The sequence below is a fragment of the Molossus molossus genome, unplaced genomic scaffold (assembly GCF_014108415.1).
Source record: "Molossus molossus isolate mMolMol1 unplaced genomic scaffold, mMolMol1.p scaffold_m16_p_1, whole genome shotgun sequence".
NCBI lineage: Eukaryota > Metazoa > Chordata > Mammalia > Chiroptera > Molossidae > Molossus > Molossus molossus.
Window position 1 is genome coordinate 251,073,117 of NW_023425344.1, and position 18,871 is coordinate 251,091,987.

The following is an 18,871-nucleotide window of genomic DNA, read 5'->3' on the forward strand; positions in this document are numbered from 1 at the left end:
CGATGTTCTTCAGCCGCTCACCCAGACACCCACTGCCTACTCCTAGGGCTCCTTCAGGGAAGAAGACGACGATGCACCTGCTGAAGATACTGCACCACCTGAAGACTCTCCTACTGAGGTCGTGCCTTCAGAGGAACAGTAACCTTGCTCTTCTTTGCTGTGCAGTACATCTCTTCATCTTCATCACTTCATCATCGAACAAGTTGCACTATTTTCATAGGTTAGTGGTTGTGTGTAAGAACTGTGTGTGTAATTAAATGTACAATAATAATATTATATTTGTAACATCTGATATGTCTTATTTTCTCTAATATATTGGGTAATACAAGTGTAATGGTAACTAAAGGGTGTTATTTCATGTCTAGAGGGCTCTAATAATGTTCTTTGTTTTTTATCCTTACCCGAGGACATTTTTCCATTTTTTGTTCAGATAGTGTGAGGGAGAGAGAGAGAGAGAAACATCGACGTGAAAGGGACACATCGAGTGGTTGCCACCCGCACGACCCAACCGGGGCCAGGGACAAACTGCAACCAAGGTACATGCCCCCAGTGGGAACCAAACCCGGGTCTCTCTGGACTGCACGCTGACGCTCCAACTGCTGAGCCAAACCGGCCAGGGCTAATAATGTTAAAAAACATTTAGAAGGTCATAAACAGGTTTTCTCTGCTCTAACTGCGAAAATATTCTATTTATAAATAAAGAATCCTACTTCGCAGAAATTCATTTATCGCAGTCGAGTCTGGAACTGATTAACCGTGATAAATGAGAGCCGACTGTATGCTTAAAACTAATAAAATATTGTATGTTAACTATGATTAAAATAAATTATAAAGAGCACTTACTTCTGTAGCACATGTACTAAAACTGGAGCAGTATGAAGAAGATTAGCATGGTCCCTGTGCAAAAATAACATGCTAATTCATGAAGTGTTCCATATTTTTTATTGCGTATTTGAAAGTTGCTAAGAGAGTAGATCTTAAAAGTTCTCATTACACACACAAAAATTCTGTAACTGTGTATGGTGATGGATGTTAACTAGATTTATGGTTTCATTTCACAATATATACAAATATCAAATCATATTGTACACCTGAAACTAATATAAGGTTTTCAACTAGACCTCAATTTAAAAACTGTAAAAAAAAGAAAAAAAAAAGGTAAGATTTCACTGATTATCCCTGAGTACCCTTTAAACACTTCCATTTGGATACTCATCTCATTATCACCTCAAACTCAAAACATTCCAGTTGATCACTCTCCTAGTTTCCAACACAGACCCATCCAGACCACAGGGTCACCTCTGGCTGCAGGCTGAATAAAGGCTGCCCCTCTGCCAAGGCTACAGGCATTGCATGAGCTAGTCTCCTCTCTACCCTGCTGCCTATCTTCTCTCAATAGTCTCAGGAACACATACATTTTTCTCTTGTCCATCCTTCACATTGCTCCCCTTGCTTAGTAAATCCTATTCTATCTAAATTCAACCCCTCCTTTACAAGTCCAAATTATTTGGCAGAATTTTCTGTATTCAGCAATTATATTACTGACACTGCCTAGCTAGCTGACAAAGTTCTTAAATGTAATACCAGTATTTACTCTTCTCACTTTAATAACCAAATATTTGCCCAACCAGTATGGCTCAGTGGTTGAGCATCGACTCATGCACCAAGAGGTTACCAGTTCAATTCCCGGCTAGGGCACATGCCCAGGTTGTGGGCCCAATCCCCAGTGGGGGGTGTGCAGGGGGGTGTGCAGGAGGAAGCCAGTAGATGTTCTCTCTCATCGATGTTTCTCTCTCTCTCTTCCTCTCCCTTCCTCTCTCTCTAAAATCAATAAAGGAAAATAAATAAATAAATAAATATTTATGAAGGGCCTACTATTTTTTTATTTATTTGTTTTTGTTACAGATGTTTCTCACTTTTCCCCCATTGACATTCTCCTCCCTTTCCCCCCCCACCCCATCCCTAGCTTTGTTGTCTATGTTCATTATACATGCATGTAGGTTCTGTGGTTTATCTCTTCCCCCACAACTCCCCTGCCCCTGAGGCTTCTCAGCCTGTACCCCACCTCCATGTCTCTGGGTTTTGTTCAGCAGTTTGTTTAGTTCATTATATTCCACAAATAAGTGAGATCATGTGATATTTATCTTCCTCTGCTTGGTTTGTTTCGCTTAGCATAATACTCTCCAGGTCCTTCCATGCCATCTCAAAGGATAAGAGATCTTTCTTTCTTACAGCTGCATAGTATTCTATTGTGTACATGTACCACAGCTTTTTAATCCACTCATCTACTGATTGACACTTGGGTTGTTTCCAGATCTTAGCTATTGTAAACAGTGCTGCTATGAACATAGGGGTACATATATTCTTTCTGATTGGTGTTTCAGGTTTCTTAGGGTATATTCCTAGAAGTGGGATCACTGGGTCAAATGGCAATTCAATTTTTAACTTTTTGAGGTAACACCATAGTGTTTTCCACAGTGGCTGCACCAATCTGCATTCCCACCCACAGTGTACTAGAGTCCCCTTTTCTCCACACCCTCACCAACATTTGTTGTTTGATGATTTGTTGATGGCAGCCATTCTGACAGGTGTGAGGTGATACCTCATAGTTGTTTTAATTTGCATCTCTCTGATGATTAGTGATGTTGAGCATTTCTTCATATGTTTCTTGGCCATTTGTATGTCTTTTTTGGAGAGGTGTCTATTTAGGTCCTCTGCCCATTTTTTAATTGGGTTGTCTTCCTTTTGTTGAGTTGTATAAGCACTCTATATATTTGAAAATTAAACCCTTATCTGATACATCATTGGTGATTATGGTCTTTCATACAGTGGGATCCCTTTCCGTTTTGATGGTTGGTTGTTTTGCTGTGCAGAAGCTTTTTAGTTTGATGTAATCCCATGTGTTCATTTTTTCCTTTGTTTCTGTTGCGTTAGGTGTTGTATCAGTGAAAATTCTGCTGCATATGATGTCTGAGATTTTGTTGCCTACATTTTCTTCTAAGATTTTTATGGATTCACAAGTTACATTTAAGTCTTTTATTCATTTTGAGTTTATTCTCGTGTATGGTGTAAGCTGGTGGTCTAGCTTCATTTTTTTTTTTGCAGGTAGCTGTCCAATTTTCCCAACACCATTTATTGAAGAGACTTTTTTTTTTTTATCCTCACCCGAGGACATTTTTCCATTTTTTGTTCAGATAGAGTGGGAGGGAGAGAGAGGAAGAGAGAGAGAGAGAGAAACATTGACGCAAAAGAAACACATCGAGTGGCTGCCACTCGCACACTGACCAGAGCCGGGGACAAACTGCAACCGAGGCACATGCCCTTAGCGGGAACCGAACCTGGGTCTCTCAGGACCACAGGCCAACGCTCCAACCGCTGAGCCAAACCGGCCAGGGCTGCTGTTGATTTCTTGACATTAATTTTGTATCCTGCTACTTTGCCAAATTCATTTAAGTCTAGTAGATTTTTGATGGAGTCTTTAGGGTTTTCTATGTACAATATCATGTCATCTGCAAATAATGACAGTTTCACTTCCTCCCTTCCAATTTGGATCCCCTTTATTTTTTCTTCATGTCTAATTGCTGTGGCTAAGACTTCCAGTACTATGTTAAATAAGAGTGGCAAAAGTGGGCATCCCTGTCTTGTTCCCATTCTTAGGGGAAATGCTTTTAGTTTTTGCCCATTGAGTAAGATGTTGGCTGTAGGTTTTTCATATATGGCCTTTATTATGTTGAGATATGATCCCTCTATTCCCACATTGCTGAGCATTTTTATCAGAAATGGGTGCTGGATTTTGTTGAATGCTTTTTTAGCATCTATTGATATGATCATATGGTTTTTATCTTTCCTTTTGTTTATGTGGGGTATCACATTTATTGATTTGTGAATATTGTACCATCCTTGCATGCCTGGGATGAAACCCACTTGGTCATGATGAATAATGTTTTTGATGGATTGCTGGATCCGATTTGCTAATATTTTGTTAAGGATTTTGGCATCTGTGTTCATCAGGGATATTGGCCTGTAGTTTTCTTTCTTTGTAGTGTCTTTATCCGGTTTTGGAATTAGGATTATGCTGGCCTCATAAAATGAGTTTGGAAGTGTTCTGTCTTCTTGGATTTTTTGGAAGTTTGAGGAGAATGGGTATTAGATCTCTGAATGTATGGTAAAACTCCCCCATGAAGCCATCTGGGCCTGGGCTTTTGTTTGCTGGGAGTTTCTTGATTACATCTTCAATTTCCTTTGTTGTTATTGGTCTGTTCAAGTTTTCTATCTCTTTCTGGTTCAGTTTTGAGAGGCTGTGTGTTTCCAGAAATTTGTCCATTTCTCCTAGATTGTCCAATTTGTTGGCGTATAAGTGTTCATAGTATGTTTTGATGATCCTTTGTATTTCTGTGGTGTCAGTTGTTACTTCTCCTCTTTCATTTCTGATTTTGTTTATTTAGTTTTTCTCTTTTTGTTTCTTGGTGAGTCTGGCTAAAGGTCCATCAATCTTATTTATCTTTTCAAAGAACCAGCTTTTTGTTTCATTGATCTTTTGAATTGTTTTTTTAGTCTCTATGTAATTTATTTCTGGACTGACCTTTACTATTTCCTTCCTCCTACTAGCTCTGGGTTTTTCTTTTTGTTTACTATCTAGTTTCTTTAAGTTGTAGGATTAGAAAGTCAGTTAGAAATTTTTCTTGTTTCTTGAGGTAGGCCTGTAGTGCTATGAACTTCCCTCTCGGGACTGCTTTCTCTGTGTCCCATAGATTTTGTATTGTGTGTTTGTTTCCATTGGTTTCCAGGAAGTTTTTAATTTCTTCCTTGATCTCATTAGTGACCCATTCATTGCTTAATAACATGCTATTTAGCCTCCAAGTATTTGAATGTTTGGGGGTTTTTATTGTAATTGAGTTCTGGTTTCATGCCACTGTGATCTGAGAAGATGCTTGATATGATTTCAATTTTCTTGAATTTGTAGAGACTTCCTTTGTGTCCTAACATGTGGTCTATCTTTGAGAATAACCCATGTGCACTTGAGAAGAATGTATATTCTTCAGCTTTGGGGTGAAATGTTCTGTAAATATCAATTAAGTCCAACTGATTTAGTTTGTCTTGTAAGGACTCTATGTCCTTGTTACTTTTTTGTCTAGAAGATCTATCCAGTGGTGTCAGTGTGTGTTAAAGTCACCCACTATGATCATGTTGCTATTGATCTCGCCTTTGAAATCCTCCAGAAGTTTTTTTTAACATATTTTGTGTTCCTGTACTTGGTGCATATATGTTTATCAGGGTTATATCCTCCTGTTGGATTGCTCCTTTTAATATTATGTAGTGACCTTCTCTGTCTCTTATTATGGCCCTTGTTTTGAAGTCTATCTTGTCAGATGTGAGTATTGCTACAACAGCTTTTTTTTTTTTTTTTTTTCATTTCCATTTGCTTAGAAAATTTTTGTCCATCCCTTCACTTTCATCCTGCGTGAGTCTTTTGTTGTGAGGTGGGTCTCTTGTAGACAGCGTATATATTGGTCATGTTTTCTTATCCAATCAGCTACCCTATGTCTTTTGATTGGAGCATTTAAGCCATTTATATTTAAGGTAATTATTGATAGATAGTTATTAGTTGCCATTTTAATTTTATGTCTGTGCTCCTCTCTCCCCTTCCCCTTCCCCTTCCCCTTCCCCTTCTCCTTCCCCTTCCCCTTCTTTCTTCTTACAACAGTCCCTTCAGCATTTCTTGCAGTGCTGGTTTGGTGGTAGTAAATTCCTTTAGCTTTTTTTTTTAATCCGTGAAGCTCTTTGTTTCTCCTTCAAGTCTGAATGCTAGCCTTGCTGGATAGAGTAGTCTTGGATTCAGACCCTTGCCTTGCATTGCTTTGTACACTTCATGCCACTCCCTTCTGGCCTGCATCATTTCTATTGAGAAATCAGCTGACAGTCTAATGGGAGCTCCCTTGTAGGTAACTTTCTGTCTCTCTCTTTCTTCCTTTAAGATTCTTTGTCTTTAATGTTTGCCATTTTTATTTTGATGTGTCTAGTTTTGGGTCTTCTGGGGTTCATCTTGCTTGGGACTCTCTGTGTTTCCTGGATTTGTGTGACTTTTTCCTTCACCAGTTTAGGGAAGTTTTCTGTCATTATTTATTCAAACAGGTTCTCTATTCCTTTTCCTTCTGGTATCCCTATAATGTCAATGTTGTTACGTTTTGTATTGTCCCACAGCTCCCTTAAACTTTCCTCCTGCTTTTTAAATTTTTTTTTCCATTTGCTGCTCTATTTGAGTGTTTTTCTCTACCTTGTCTTCTAAGTTGCTGATTTGGTCTTCAGCTTCTTCTAATCTACTATTACACCCTTCTGAGGTATTTTTCGTAACAGCTAAGTCATTCTTTGTTTCCTCTTGATTTTTATGCATAGCTTCTACCTCTTTATGTGTAGCTTCTACCTCTTTTTTTAAGCTGAAGTAGTTCCCAGTGAGTTCTTCATAATTCTTATTAAGTTGCTTGTAGTTCTCACCAAATTGTTTGAGCACCCTTAAAATCACTGCTTTGAATTCTTTATCTGACAAGTTGCTGTCTTCCATTTCCTGTAGTTCCTTTTCTGGTGAATTCCTCTTTTTCTTTCCTTTGGGTGTTGTTTCTGTCTCCCCATTTTAGCCATCCGGTAGCTCTATACCCGCTAAGGGATGTTTGGATGTGTATGCAGCTCAATGTATATCAAATAAGGCTACTGTGCCTCCCAGACTGTTTTGTTGCGTGTTGCCTCTCGCCTGCTGTGGATCCTGGAGGATTGAATGAATACTGGGGGCTGCTATTGGTGTGTCCTGGTAGGTGCTGCTGCTGGATCATGTGGTCCCCTCTGGAGCTGTGTTTCTAGCTGGTAGCTGGTGCTACCTGTAGCTGTATAGCTCAGGTCCTGTTTGAGCTGCATTTCCTGCCCATACCGTGGGCAGCTGGATTGGACAGTACCTTTGGAGACCCGGCTCTTTACCTATCTTGTGGTTATCTGGGTCGCATAGGCCTCTCTGCTGCCTCAGCACCCTGCAGGTCCCGCGGGTAACTGGACTGCACAGTGGAGGGCCTACTATTTAAAGGGTTTTGTACACAGAGAAACACAATAATGTTTCTGCCTTCATGAAGTTATCATCAGTAAAAGAAAAGTAGATGAGCAACTGGACATGTAACAAACCAAACACTGTGAGATCTCAGTGGACAGAACTCACATGTGGTCAGCAGTGCTATCAGGAAAGACTTCATGCACAGCTGGATCCACCTGCAGCAGTGCTTATTTCAAGTGGCTACAGTAAGGGCAAAATCACATCACAGACTTTTTTTATGAAAAGCATTTGTAAAATTCTATCCCCTTGTGATATAATACTAGTTTTTATTTTAACCAGTCAATTCCTTATTATCACAGATAAAAACTAGAAACAATACTGTGCATTTGGTGAACATTACATTCTATGTCCTTAGCAATCTCCAGAGCCTCATACATACCATTTCCCCTCCACACTTCAGCTAAATGGCAACTGCCTTCTCCAGGTTCTTTGCAAAATTCCACAACATCTCGACATGTTGTTTCTGGTGTTATAGGAACTTCTGTCAAAATCTGTTCATTGTTGCTCAAGAACACGGTTAATATCATCTGTAAGAGAAAAAGATTAAATTAAAGCTATAACTTAGAGTTATTATCATAAAGAAATTAATATGTAAATTGAAAGCAATCCCCCACATCCTCACCACCACTCTACCCACCACCACCCAGTCCACCTCTATCTAAATGCCTACAGGATCAGTTTTTGGAAATATATAAACTGATTCTGAAGTTCATGTAAAAAAATTAAAATGTACAAAGGTCAGGAAAGTTCCAAAAGAGAAAAGTAGTCTGGCGGGTGTGCCTCAGTGGATTAAGCATCATCCCATGGACTGAGAGGTTGCAGTTCGATTCCTGGTCAAGGCACATGCCTGGGTTGTAGGCTCAATCCCCAGTAGGGGGCATGCAGGTGGCAGCCGATAGGTGTTTCTCTCTCACATCGATGTTCCTATCTCTCCCTTCCTTCCCCTCTAAAAAAAAAATCAATAAAAACATATTTAAACATTTTTTATTGATTGATTTTAGAGAGAGAAGAAGGGAGAGAGCGAGAGATAGAAACATCGATGAGTGAGAATATCGATTGGCTGCCTCCCGCATGCCCCCCACTGGGGATCAGGCCCACAACCTGGGCATGTGCCCAGACTGGGAATGGAGCCAGCGACCTCCTGGTGCATGGGTCGACGCTCAACCAGTGAGCCACACTGGCTGGGCAATAAAAACATATTAAGAAAGAAAGAAAGCAAAAGAGAAGAGTGTTAGAAGGAAACCAGCCCTACCAGATATTATAAAGCCTCAAAACTACAAGGCACTAACTAGCACATAAAGAGATCAATGGGACAAATTATGAAGTCTAAAAACAGAAAATGGTAGAGGAGGAAGGAGGCGTCTCAACATCAAGGAGGGAAAGATGACACAACAGATGGCGTCCGAGCTATGAAAACACCACTGGGAACAAAGGGACTCACTACTGCACATCATACACTAGCACTAGTTCCTCATTGATCAAATATTTAAATATACATCACAGAATTATGAAAGTCTTAGAATAAAACTGGGTAAGTTCCTTTTTAAAACCTTGGAGTGCAGCTCTGGCTGGTTTGGCTCAGCAGTTAGAGCGTTGGCCTGCCGTCTGGAGAGACCCGGGTTCGGTTCCCGCTAAGGGCACGTACCTCGGTTGCAGTTTGTCCCCAGCCCTGATTGGGTCGTGTGGGTAGCGACCACTGGATGTGTCCCTTTCACGTCGATGTTTCTCTCTCTCTCTCCCTCCCTCCCACTCTATCTGAATAAAATATCAAAAAATGTCCTCGAGTGAGGATAAAAAAAAACCAAAAAACAACAAAAAACAAACAATCCTTGGAGTACAGAAGTCCTTTCTAACCATGACTCAAAAACTAGTCACCATTTAAAAAAAGATATATTCAAGTAACTAAATATGAGAATCCTTTACAAAGCAAAACAAGACGAACTGAGAAAAAATATTTGCAACTTATAAATAAAAGGCTAATCTCTTCCATATATAAAAGGCTCCTAAAATTGTATCAAAAAGAGCCCTGGCCCCGTTTGACTCAGCGGTTAGAGCGTCGGCCTGCAGTCCAGAGAGACCCGGGTTCGGTTCCCGCTAAGGGGATGTACCTCGGTTGCGGTTTGTCCCCAGCCCTGGTTGGGTCAGGGCCGTGCGGGAAGCAGCCACTCGATGTGTCCCTTTCATGTCGATGTTTCCTCTCTCTCTCCCTTCCTTCCTCTCTCTTTCTCCCACTCTATCTGAACAAAAAATGGAAAAAATGTTCTAGTATGAGGATAAAAAAAAAACTGTTACAAAAAGACAAAAAAATCTAATTTATTTTTAAAAATTGGCTGAGAAAAATAATGTATTCCAGTAAAAGAAGTGTACATGGCCCTTAAATATAAAAATACATTACACTGTATTTGAGAAAATATAAAATTTCTAGCACATTTTAATCTTTAAAAAATCCTACCACTTTGATCTAAGATCTCAAGAGAGCATGTTGGAAAGGAATGAAAAAAAATTACAAGTACAATTTAAACCAGATTTTTTCTATCAGACAGCATTATAAACCATTTGTTTAATCTTTGATCAGAATCAGCAATAAAATCTGCATTTATCCCCAAATTCTCATCTTAAAATGCTTTTTTCTTAGAAGAACCCTAAATTTCTAAGTTTTGAGAGTAAACATCTTTATATCGATGGTCAGATTTTATTTAACCAAAATTGTAATAGTTATGAACTGGTCTTCTTGTCACCAATCTCCCAACACCAGCCTCCCCCCATTAGCAGTACCAGCTCATTCTCTAAATGTAAATCAAGTGAAGTCACTCCCTTGTTGAAAATGGTCAGGAGCTCTGCACTGCCCAACTGCAGCCCCTTCCCAAGACTTTTTTTTTCTTTCTGGAATATAAACATAAAACAGGTGTCTCTACCGAGCATGTAAGACTCTAAGTCTGTACTGTTCACAGAAGCTCTTTTTTCTCCAGAGACTCTCAGAGGGCTTAGATTTCCATAGAAAGCCAAGCCACACGATAAACTACAAACTCCCTTCCTCACAACCCTCTTAGCCTTCCAGTCCTAAAGCCTTCCACACCAACCTTGACCTTGCTCCCTCAACTCTAATCACATTCTCTCCGGCTGCAGTCCCTCTCTGCCCCAGCACCCTTCCTGTTCACCTATAAACTCCTATTCACCCTTCAATACTCAGCTCGTATGCTACTACCTTTGGAAAACCTCCCTTCACTGCCTCCTCTCACCAGGGAGGATACATATTCCTTCCTTTGTGATTCCGGAACTCTTCACAGGTATCTTTATTACATCACAGCATTAACTCCTCTCGGTCTTCTCACTTGGCTCTAGGTTCCTCCAAGCAATTCACTTTTGAATCTCTCATTTACCATTGCCTCTTCAGTACCTAACTTGTGGTAGGCACATTAAAATTGGTCGTCTGTGCCCTGGCCGGTTTGGCTCAGCGGTTAGAGCATCGGCCTGTGGTCCTGAGAGACCCAGGTTCGGTTCCCGCTAAGGGCGCGTACCTCGGTTGCAGTTTGTCCCCGGCCCTGGTCGGTTGTGCGGGTGGCAGCCACTCGATGTGTTCCTTTCACATCGATGTTTCTCTCTCTCTCTCTGTTCCTCTCTCTCCCTCCCACTCTACCTGAACAAAAAATGGAAAAATGTCCTCGGGTGAGGATAAAAAAAAAAAAATGGTCGTCTGCCCAGCTGTTGTGGCTCAGTAGTTGGGCATCGACCCATGCATCAGGAGGTCACCAGTTTGGGTCCCAGACAGGGCATATGCCCAGGTTATAGGCCGAATCCCCGGTGGGGGGTGTGCAGGAAGCAACTGATCGATGTTCTCTCTCATCGATGTTTCTCCCTCTCTTTCCCTCTCCCTTTCTCTCTCTCTAAAATCGATAGAAAAAAAATGTAAAATCTAGTCATCTCCATGAATGACACAAAAATATAAAATCTCCACCATACCACAGAACTGAGGAAATACTGCAATAATCAAAGTGAGACACATCCAGTCTGTTCAATAAAAAAGTATTTTTCCTTCTGTTCTTGGGTATTATAAGTACATTTCTATTTTATAAGAAATTTAAGTTATTTCTGCTCACTAATCCATAAGAGAAACTTACATATTAAACACACACACACACACATGCCTGGGGGGCTTTTGAATATTGAAATAAATGGCCTGGAATCTATAAAATTGGGAATAAGATAGGTAATTTCTGGGTACAGTGCAAACAAGTCCAGGCTGAAAGGGCCTTAATGTTCTAAGTTTTCACCAGAACAACTGGAATATATTTTTATTCTTGTTTACACACATTTATTTTACGCTTCTAATGTTAAAGATATCATAGGCTAATTCTCCAAGATCTAATAATAAATTTTCCCAAACCATGTTTTATGTATCAAAATTTCAAGTTAGTAAAAAAAAAAAAATTTTTTAATCCTCACCCGAGGATATTTTTCTGTTTATCTTCAGAGTGGGAAGGAGGGAGAGAGAAAGAGAAACATGGGCGTGAGAGGGACACACTGACTGGCTGCCTCTGCATGACCCGACCAGGGCCAGGTACAAACCACAACAGGGGTACGTGCCCTTGACTGGAATTGAACCTGCAACTCATTGTTTCCACGGGCCAATGTTCTAACCACTGAGCAAAAACCGGGTAGGGCAGTAAAAATATTTTTAACACTCCCATTAAGTGCTATTAGTACCGCACTCTAATAACCAGCAGAGTGCCCTTTTCCCTTTTCCTCAGCTCTGTGGTCTTTGCTGTTCCTCACCCCCACCCCATGGGCCTGCCACAGTATCCCATGGTCTGTTCTCCATACTGTAAGCTAGTGACTGTTACACAGTCATTTGCTTCTGGAAGATCAGGTTCTGGCCAAACCAAGGTCTCGCATGCTCCCTTCCCACCCCGGGCACACAGCAGCCCCTTTCTAACACTCAGAAAAGCTCGGTTTGTGCTTCCTTGCTCTGAAAAGCAGAGTTCTTTATGAACCTACTGTCAGAATAAATAATGGCATGACACTATTTTGGGGCACTTTTTGAATTATCAACACTTCTCAGCTTATGAATGAGTTCAACATGATGGGCAAGGGGGGAAAGAGGCAGAATGGCAGAATTGTGAGGCTGAATATTGATTTTTAAAAGCTAAGAACACCAGCCCTGGCCGGTTTGGCTCAGAGGTTAGAGTGTTAGTCTGAGGTCCAGAGAGACTCGGGTTCGGTTCCTGCTAAGGGCATGTACCTCGGTTGCAGTTTGTGCCCAGCCCTGGTTGGGTCGTGGGGGTGGCAGCCACTTGATGGGTCTCTTTCACGTCGATATTTCTCTCTCTCTCTCTCCTTCCCACTCTATCTGAATAATGTCCTCAGGTGAGGATAAAAAAAAAAAAAAGCTCAGAACACCAGAAAATTTATGCAAAGGTCACTAAAACATTACTTTTTAATTCTATTTTGTAGTCTTTAGTAAACCCTATCTTTCCTAATCTTAGCAAAATTCATTCCCCCAATCTCTATTATTTAACCAAAGCTAATTTAATTATAATCATGATAGATTTAAAAGCTTTCAAGATACATTAAGCTGGCATTGACCTGGATGGCACCTACTTCCCTAAAGCATCACCTAAAACAAAGCTGAAAAGGCATGTGACTGCTACTATTATTCTAGCAAGATTTCCTTAGCTTAAAACATACCTGAAGAATCTCCAACACAAATATCATATAGTATTGATTCTAGAAGCACTTTGCTTTGTTTATATTGTAACATCTTTGAAGTCACAATATATCTTATAATTGACAGCATACCACAATGTAATGAGTAGTGTTTTTTCCCTTAATAGTACATATAAAATAGAGAAGAAACCCAATAGGGTAAAGGATTAAGTGAACTAAAGAAAACAACTAAAAGGAAAAAGGAATTTAATGTTTAACCTTCCTAAAAGATATGATGAAAATAGAAAATGTGGTCAACTGCAGTTAGAAAAACACAGATTTATACGATGGGCTGTGTGACAAGTACATGACAACAAGGTGCCCTATTTAGGTCTTTCTTCAAATTATCCCCTCTGTCTCACCCCCGCTCCTCCTCCTTCATCACTTCCAACGTCCACCTCCTTTCAGAAGTGTTTGCTGACCCTACTGTCTACCCAGTCTGAGACAGGCTCCTCTTCTGCTCTCCTATACCAGACGGTGGCTATTTTTAGAACATCATTCTTACACTAAATTATCAGTGGTTTTCATGATTACACCCTCTACTGAACAGTGTTTGTAGCTCACGGGAGTGAGTTGTGACCTGGTCTTGAAATCAACAAAGTGTGTTGATAGCTGCACATATTTCTTAAAACAAAACAAAAAAAACCCCCGAAAAACCCAGAATGACCATAAGGCCACTGAGGCAGGACATGTGTTCTCAGCGCTTGAATAAAATGCTGGACACATATGTGTTACTCAGAAAATGAGGGACAGAGGCAGGCTAGCTGGCAGGCAATTGCATAACTATCTCAAGTAGCTTAAGAGGTCACCTTATCCTTACTTTCAAGAATGTTTGAGCTATGAAAGAAAATCAATTGGAATCAATCACTCATTTAAATAATCTACCTAGAATTTTTCAAATGTTTACAAACTTGATTATTTAAAGGATATTCTCGGTCCATGGAAATCAAAACAAAGCACAAATTAGGGATGTAGAAACCATTAAAAAAGAGATACTATCGCCCTGGTCGGTTTGTTTCAACAGTTAGAGCATCAGCCCGTGGACCAATGAGTCACTGCTTCGATTCCAGTCAAGGGCACATACCTTGGTTGCGGTTCGTCCCCGGTTGGGGTCGTGTGGGAGACAATCAGTCGATGTGTCTTTCTCATGTTGATGTTTCTCTTTTTTCTCTCTCTCTCCCTTCCACTCTATCTGAAGACAAATGGATGTGTGTGTGGAGGGGGATTATCTGTAATACATACATGCTAACAAATCATCACACTGTACAGAACATTACACAATGCTGCATGTCAATTACACAACGACACACTATTACATGTCAATTATATCTCAATAAAGCTGAGGGAAAACCACCCAGAACAAAGAAGAGAAAGGAACTATCCTATTAATAAAAAAGACAGTAACAAGTATTGATGAGGATGTGGAGAAACACATTCTTGTACATTGGTGGTAGAAACATTCTGAAAAACCATTCAGCAGTTTCTTAAAAGGTTAAACACAGATTTACCATTTAACCCAGCAATTCCATTCCTAACTACCTACCCAAGAGAGTAAAATTATATGCCATAAAAGTCTCACATGCAAATGTTCACAGCAGCATTATTCATAGTAGGCAAAAACTGGAAACAACCAAACTGTCCATCAACTGATGCAATGAATAAAATGTGGTATATCATACAATGGAAGAGTATTCAGTCATAAAAGGAACAAAGCACTAACACAGACTACAACATGAACGAACTTTGAAAACATTATGCTAGGTGAAAGAGGCCAGACACAAAAGATCATATATTATACAATTCTACTTACATGAAATGTCTGTGTTAGGCAAATCCACAGAGAGAAATTAGATGAAATGGGGAGTGGCTGCAAACAGGCACAAAATCTTTTTTGGGGGACAAAGATGTAAAATTAGATTGTGGCAATGATTACACAACTCTGTAAATTTACTAAAGATTACTGCATGGTTCACTTAAAATGGGTCAATTTGCCCTTTTGGCTGTCTGAGCAGCACCATGGCGGTGGGCGAGAACAAGCGCCTTACGAAAGGCAGCAAAAAGGGAACCAAGAAGAAAGTGGTTGATCCATTTTCTAAGAAAGATTGGTATAATGTGAAAGCACCAGCTATGTTCAATATAAGAAATATTGGAAAAACACTAGTCACGAGAACTCAAGGAACCAAAATCGCATCTGATGGGTTTAAGGGTTGTATTTTTGAAGTGAACCTAGCTGATCTGTAGAATGATGAAGCTGCATTTAGAAAGTCCAAGCTAATTACTGAGCATATTCAGGGCTAAACTGCCTAATTTCTATGGCATGGATCTTACCCGTGACAAGATGTGCTCCATGGTCAAAAAATGGCAGACTATGAGTGAAGATCATGTTGATGTCAAGACTACCAATGGTTATTTGCTTCGTCTGTTCTATATTGGTTTTACTAAAACAGCAACAATCAGATTTGGAAGACCTCTTACACTCAGCATCAGCGGGTCCACCAAATCCAGAAGATAATGGAAATCATGGCCCAAGAGGTGCAGACAAATGACTTAAAGTGGTCAATAAATTGATTCCAGATATTGGAAAAGACATAGAAAAAGGCTTGCCAATCTATTAATTCACTCAATGATGTCTTTGTTAGAAAAGTCAAAATGCTGAAGAAGCCCAAGAGTGAATTGGGAAAACTCATGGAGCTTCATGATGAAGGTAGCAATTCTGGGAAAGCTACTAGGGATGAGACAAGCGCTTAAGTTGAATGAATGAGCTGAAGGATATGAGCCCCCAGTCCAATAATCTGTTTAAAATGTAAACATTTTGTTTGTTTTTCCCAGTGTTTTATTTTATTTTATTTTTAAATTAATTTTTGTTACAGATGTTTTTCCTTTTTCCCCCACTGATTCCCCCCTTCCCCCTCCCTCCCCACCCTGTCCTCAGCTTTGTTGTCCATGTCCATTGTTCATGCATACAAGTTCTGTGGTTTATCTCTCCCCTATCACCCCCTCTTCTGGGGATTGTCAGTCTATACCCCACTTCCACGTCTCTGGGACCACCCATCCCTCAGACTGTTATGTTCATTATATTCCACAAATAAGTGAGATCATATGATACTTGTCTTTCTCTGTTTGGCTTGTTTCGCTTAGGATAATACTTTCCAGGTCCCTCCATGTCGTCTCAAAGGATAAGAGATCTTTCTTACAGCTGCATAGTACTCCATTTGTGTATATGTACCACTGCTTTTTTATCCATTCGTCTACTGATGGACATTTGGGCTGTTTCCAGATCTTAGCTATTGTAAATAGTGCTGCTACGAACACGGGAATACATATATTTTTTCTGATTGGTGTTTCAGGCTTCTTAGGGTATATTCATTCCTAGAAGTGGGATCACTGGATCAAATGGCAGTTCAATTTTTAATTTTTTGAGGTAACACCATATTGTTTTCCATAGTGGCTGCACCAGTCTGCATTCCCACCAGCAGTGTACTAGAGTCCCCTTTTCTCCACACCCTCACCAACACTTCATCAAAATGGAAAGGCAACCTACTCTATGGGAGAGCATAATTGCCAATGATATATCAGATAAAGGGTTAATTTCCAATATATATAGAGTGCTCATACAACTCAACAAAAGGAAGACAAAGAACCCAATTAAAAAATGGACAGAGGAACAGACACCTCTCCAAATAAGACATACAAATGGCTAAGAAACATATGAAAAAATGCTCAACATCACTAATCATCAGAGAGATGCAAATTAAAACAACAATGAGGTATCACCTCACACCTGTCAGAATGGCCGCCATCAACAAATCATCAAACAACAAGTGTTGGCGAGAGTGTGGAGAAAAGGGGACTCTAAAATGCAGACATTTAATGGAGCAAATATTTAAAAATCTTACTTGTGAAAAAATAAAAATGGGTAAATTTTATGGTACATAATCACACCTCAATAAAACTGTTTTTATAAAGTAAACTTCCAGAAAAGGAAATAAAAAACTACTGAAGTGGCACAAAGAAGCCTGAAATAAGAAACCCAATGAACACAATACAATATACAGAGTATATCATAGAAATGTACACTCGAAACCTATATAATTGTATTAACCAATGTCACCTCAATAAATTCTATGAATATATATATATTTTTTAAAATTTTTCTTGCCCTGGCCGGTTTTGCTCAGTGGTTGGAGCGTTGGTTGGCCTGTGGACCAGAGAGTTCCGGGTTTGGTTCCTGCTAGGGGCGTACCAAAAAATCCCACACAAATCAGCGGGGGCTTATAAAGTTTGAAACTGAAACCCAAAACTATGTTGTATATTTGAAAGGTGCTAAGAGAGATCTTAAAAATTCTTATCACGACTTCCGGTCAAGATGGCGGAGTAGGTAAACGCGGTATCACGTCCTCCCACAACCACATCAAAGTTACAACTAAACTAAAGAAAAACTATCATTCAAAACCGCCTGGCCCTGGCCGGTTTGGCTCAGCGGTTAGAGCATCGGCCTGCGGTCCGGAGGGACCCGGGTTCGGTTCCCGCTGAGGGCATGTACCTCGGTTGCAGTTTGTCCCTGGCCCTGGTTGGCTGTGCGGGTGGCGACCACTCGATGTGTCCCTTTCACATCGATGTTTCTCTCTCTCTCTCTTCCTCTCTTTCCCTCCCGCTCTATCTGAACAAAAAATGGAAAAATGTCCTCGGGTGAGGATGATTAAAAAAAAAAAAACAAAACCGCCTGAAATCGCGCCAAATGAAAATCCTACAACTACAGAATTAAAGAGGAATTAAAGCAGCACCCACGTCGAGACTGTCGAGACTGGTAGGAGGGGCAGAGGCAGACGGTCTGGTCCCACACCCACGTGTGGCGCATAAAAATCGGGACGACACCTCAGCTGGGAAGGTCCTCTCTGAGGACTGAGGGGTCCCCATTCCACACCAGGCGCCCAGCTCAGGGTTCCAGTGCCAGAAAGAGAAGTCCCCATAACTTCTGGCTGGAAAAACCAGCAGGAACTGAGGCTCAAGGAGGTTGAGGCACTGGAGCCCCAGGCAGCTCCTTAAAGGGCCCACACACGGATTTATCACACTCACTCCCTCTAAGCTTGGAGGGGAGGCAGCTCGAGGGGCACCAGAGACATACAGGGAAGAACTGAGCTGTTTGGCACTGGAGCAAGGGCTGGAGAGGGGGCTTTCTCTGGACAAATGTGCTGAGAGAGGCCTTTGTTCCTTTGGCGAACCCTTCCCTGGGACAGCAGACAGCTGCCATTATCTGGGACTCCAGCAACCTGGCTCACACTGTTTGCCCCACCCTGGTAATTCCCTGAGGCCCCGCCCCACCCAACTTTCAGGCCCACCCACGCTGTTGCCAGTTGCTTTACCATAGGATTGGCCTGTCTTGGATCCTGCTTCAGGTTTTCCTAAATTCTTTCAAACAAGCAGCATCTCGTCTCAGCCCCATATTTCTCATTAAGTAATACATAGAAACAAACACAGGGAGGCAGCCGTAACGAGGTAAAGAAACAGGTTCCAAATGAAAGAACAGAACAAATCTCCAGGAAAAGAACTAAGCGAAATGGAGATAAGCAACCTAACAGATGCTGAGTTCAAAATACTGCTTATAAGGATGCTCAGTGAACTTAGTGAGGGCATCAAGAGCTTAAAAAAGGACCAGTCAGAAATGAAGGAAGCATAGTCAGAAATGAAGGAGACACTAACTGAAATAAAGAATAATTTACACAGATTCAATAGTAGAGAATGTAAAACCAAGAAGCAAACCATCGATTTGGAATATAAGGATGCAAAAAACACCCAATCAGAACAGCAAAATGGGAAAAGAATCCAAAAAAATGAGGATAGTGTAAGGAGCCTCTGGGACAACTTCAAGCGTGCCAACATTCGCATCTTGGGGGTGCCAGAAGGAGAAGAGAGAGAACAAGAAATTGAAAACCTCTTTGAAACAAAAATGGCAGAAAATTCCCTAACTTGGTGAAGGAAACAGACATACAAGTCCAGGAAGCACAGATAGTCCCAAACAAGATGAACCCCAAGAGGCCCACACCAAGACACATCATCATCAAAATGCAAAAGGTT

The 18,871-nt window shown here is 40.7% G+C and overlaps 2 protein-coding genes and 1 non-coding gene across 3 annotated transcripts in view; 2 read left to right on the top strand and 1 right to left on the bottom strand.

Moving 5' to 3' along the window:
- Nucleotides 1-18,871, bottom strand: part of PPP1R13B (protein phosphatase 1 regulatory subunit 13B) — a 97,461-nt gene that overhangs the window by 47,380 nt on the left and 31,210 nt on the right. The window contains exon 2 of the mRNA XM_036276455.1: nucleotides 7,473-7,620. Within this exon, the coding sequence (XP_036132348.1) occupies nucleotides 7,473-7,620 (148 nt within the window). The remainder of the gene's footprint in view (nucleotides 1-7,472; nucleotides 7,621-18,871) is intronic.
- Nucleotides 836-942, top strand: LOC118621799. Its single transcript, XR_004957792.1, has one exon. It is a non-coding gene; the product is annotated as a U6 spliceosomal RNA (small nuclear RNA).
- Nucleotides 14,813-15,037, top strand: LOC118639872 (40S ribosomal protein S3a-like). The gene has a single exon (XM_036276468.1). It carries the CDS (start codon nucleotides 14,813-14,815, stop codon nucleotides 15,035-15,037), a length of 225 nt encoding a protein of 74 aa, XP_036132361.1.

What these genes read in the sequence shown, in the direction of transcription:
- LOC118639872 (XM_036276468.1), top strand. Translation starts at nt 14,813, where the DNA reads ATGGCGGTGGGCGAGAACAAGCGCCTTACGAAAGGCAGCAAAAAGGGA.